Source organism: Eurypyga helias, unplaced genomic scaffold, assembly GCF_000690775.1.
Source record: "Eurypyga helias isolate BGI_N326 unplaced genomic scaffold, ASM69077v1 scaffold19010, whole genome shotgun sequence".
Taxonomy (NCBI): Eukaryota; Metazoa; Chordata; class Aves; order Eurypygiformes; family Eurypygidae; genus Eurypyga; species Eurypyga helias.
In genome coordinates, this window is record NW_010225245.1 from 1 (window position 1) to 3,096 (window position 3,096).

General features: G+C 48.2%; 1 protein-coding gene across 1 annotated transcript; it reads left to right on the top strand.

Annotated features, from left to right (window-relative positions):
• Positions 1–6: 6 nt before the first annotated feature.
• On the top strand, positions 7–2,436 carry PCDHAC1 (protocadherin alpha subfamily C, 1; the record flags this gene model as incomplete). Its single annotated transcript, XM_010148812.1, has 2 exons — positions 7–2,158; positions 2,237–2,436. Coding segments are annotated over exons 1-2 (2,337 nt in total), but the record flags the coding sequence as incomplete, so codon positions are not given.
• Positions 2,437–3,096: the final 660 nt, after the last annotated feature.

The window sequence follows — 3,096 nt, forward strand, 5'->3', positions numbered from 1 at the left end:
AGCTGAGCCAGGGGAGGAAGAATGCGGGTCTATTTAATGGTCTTCTGCCTTATTTGCTGCACCGTGAACGGACAAGTAGTGTATTCCATCGCTGAGGAAACGGAGCGCGGAGCATCTGTTGGGAACATAGCGAAGGATTTAGGAATAGATGCAGCTACACTTTCAGCTCGGAAATTTCGTATGATCACCGGTTCAAGTAAGCAATATTTTAATATAAATGGAAGCACGGGGACCCTGTCTGTTAATGAGCCCATAGACAGAGAGCAACTTTGTGAATTAAAGTCTGCCTGTCTTCTGAATTATGAACTTGTGTTAGAAAACCCTCTAGAGCTTTATAGGATGGAATTTAAAGTCTTGGATATAAATGACAACTCTCCCAGCTTTCCCTTAAGTGAATATCATATAAAGGTGCCTGAGTTCCTGTCACCCGGGGCACGGTTTACACTCCCCAACGCCCGAGATCTTGATGAAGGTACCAACAGTGTTCAGAATTATACTCTGAGCCCTGATGAACATTTCCATCTGGAAATGCAGACACGTGGAGACGGGAGTAAATATCCTGAATTGGTGCTGAAGAAAGCCTTAGACAGGGAGCAGCAAGCCACACACAGACTTGTCCTTACAGCCAAAGATGGTGGGGATCCTCCAAAGTCTGGTAATGTCCCAGTCATTGTGACTGTGCTGGATACCAATGACAATGCACCAGAATTTGAGCACTCAGTCTACAGGACGAGTATCTTGGAAAACTCCCCCAGTGGCACATTGGTAGTGCAAGTGCATGCCACGGACTTGGATGAAGGTCCAAATGGAGAGATCAGGTATTCATTTAGCAATACAACTTCTGCTGATCTACAGCGAATGTTCTTAATTCACCCACACACTGGGGAGGTGACAGTCAATGGTGTTTTAGCTGTTCAGAGACCTCTCCTCGAGATGCTTATTGAGGCAAGGGATAACGGGGCATTTGGTATGTCCAGCACAGCTAAGTTGCTGGTGGAAATCACTGATGTGAACAATCATGGCCCAGAGATAACAATTACATCCCTTTCCAGTCCTATTCCTGAGGATGCTGTTCCTGGAACAGTGATAGCTCTGCTGAGTATTATGGATAAGGACCCTGGGGAGAATGGGAAAATAACCTGCCAGATCCCTGATAATCTTCCCTTCCAGTTAAAGCCTTCCCTTGAAAACTACTACAGCCTGGTCACCAGCAAGCTTCTGGACCGAGAGCTGATCAGTGGGTACAACATCACCATTACTGCCACAGACTTGGGCTCCCCGCCCATCACCACTCAGAAGACCATTTGGGTGCAGATTTCTGATGTGAATGATAACCCCCCTGTCTTCAGTGCTGACACATTTGATGTGTTTGTGGAGGAGAACAATCCACTTGGTGCTTTTCTCTACCAAGTCTCAGCATCTGATCCTGATATGGGGGAGAATGGACGTGTCTCTTACATTCTCAGGAATTCCACAGTTGCAGGCAGTGCCCTGGCCAGCTTTTTGTCTGTGGATTTGGCCAACGGGAGCATCTATGCAACAAGTGCCTTTGACTTTGAGCAGCTTAGGAGCTTCTGTTTCGAAGTGGTAGCCAAGGACAATGGGTCGCCAACCTTGAGTGCTGCTGTAACTGTGAATGTTTACATCTCAGACCAGAATGACAATGCCCCAGCCATCCTGTACCCCACCAGCCAGAATGGCTCAGTAGCTGTGGAAGTTGTTCCCCGCCTGGCTGATGAGGATTACCTGGTGACCAAAGTGGTGGCGGATGATGAGGACAATGCGCAAAATGCCTGGCTCTCCTACCACCTTGCCCACTCCTCCGACTCCACCCTGTTCCGCTTGGCACCGCACTCTGGTGAGCTGCGCACCACGCGCTCCATGCGCTCCACCGACTTTCTCAAGCACAAGGTGGTTGTGGTGGTGCGGGACCATGGGAATCCACCGCTCTCCTCTACTGTGACAGTGGGCATTCTCCTGGCTGACACCCTGCCCCAGGCACTACCGGACTTTGATGACAGTGGGGAGCCACCATCACTGCTCAATGCTACAAACATCTACTTGATCGTTTCCCTTGCCTGTGTCTCCTGCATCTTTGCGGCCTTCCTCCTCTTTCTTGCCATTCTGCGGCTCTGCCGCTGCCAGACCTGCTGCTGCAGTGGCTGCTGCTGCCCAGCTGATGAGTATGAAAAATATTGCTATAGTGTGCACATGCTTCCCAGCTCCCATCTCCCAGCGGACATGCTGGAGGTCACTGGTGTGGGTAAACTGACTCATACCTACTTGTACAGGGCATCTGTAGGTCTTGGGCCTAGTAACAGCAGCATCCCAAATGGTGATGCAGGGAATATTGCCAGTGGCTCAAGGTTGCAAGTGCAAGGACCCTGCATCCAAGTGCAGCAGGTCCAAAGTGATCGGTTGAGTGCTGTCCTTGTGGTAAGTACTTCTTCCTTTCCCTCTTTTTTTCACAGACACATGGCCTTGTGTCCAAACTGTGTCGCTGTCAGTGTGGAAGAAGGTACTTGTAGGAGGGCAGATGTCATTTTATGGCACCTGGAGGGAATGTCAGTTCCTCTTATGTCTTTCCTAAAGCCAAGATCTCTTGGCTGAAACATGGTCATGGGTGGTTCTAATCTACACTCTATATAGCTGGCAATTATTTATTTATTTATAAAATTATTTATCCTCTTCCCAGTTCCTGAGACTTTTTCATTGTGGGGTGAGTAGTTTACTGAGCCAAGATGCTCGTTTACAATGCCCAAGGTAAACCTTGGATGGAGTAGCTGGAATTCAATACCTAGCACCTCTTTAGCAAATGGAATTTGTAGTGCTCATATCTGTTTCCAAGGCATCCACAGGTTTGTGAATTTGAAATAATTCTCTTCTGAGCCTCTCACCAAGCTGGTTTCTTCTCAGTAGGGTGATGGGTGACTTTGCAGGAGAGATCTTCCTGTGATCACAGGGTAGGGCTACAAGGTGGGATGTGTCTGAAGGTCTGGTCTGCTGGGTGTTGCTGTGTCATTTTTACAAGAATCAGTTTTCTTATACCCAAGATAACACTGGTTGTGTTTTTAGTAGGTTCTGTGGGTCATCTTT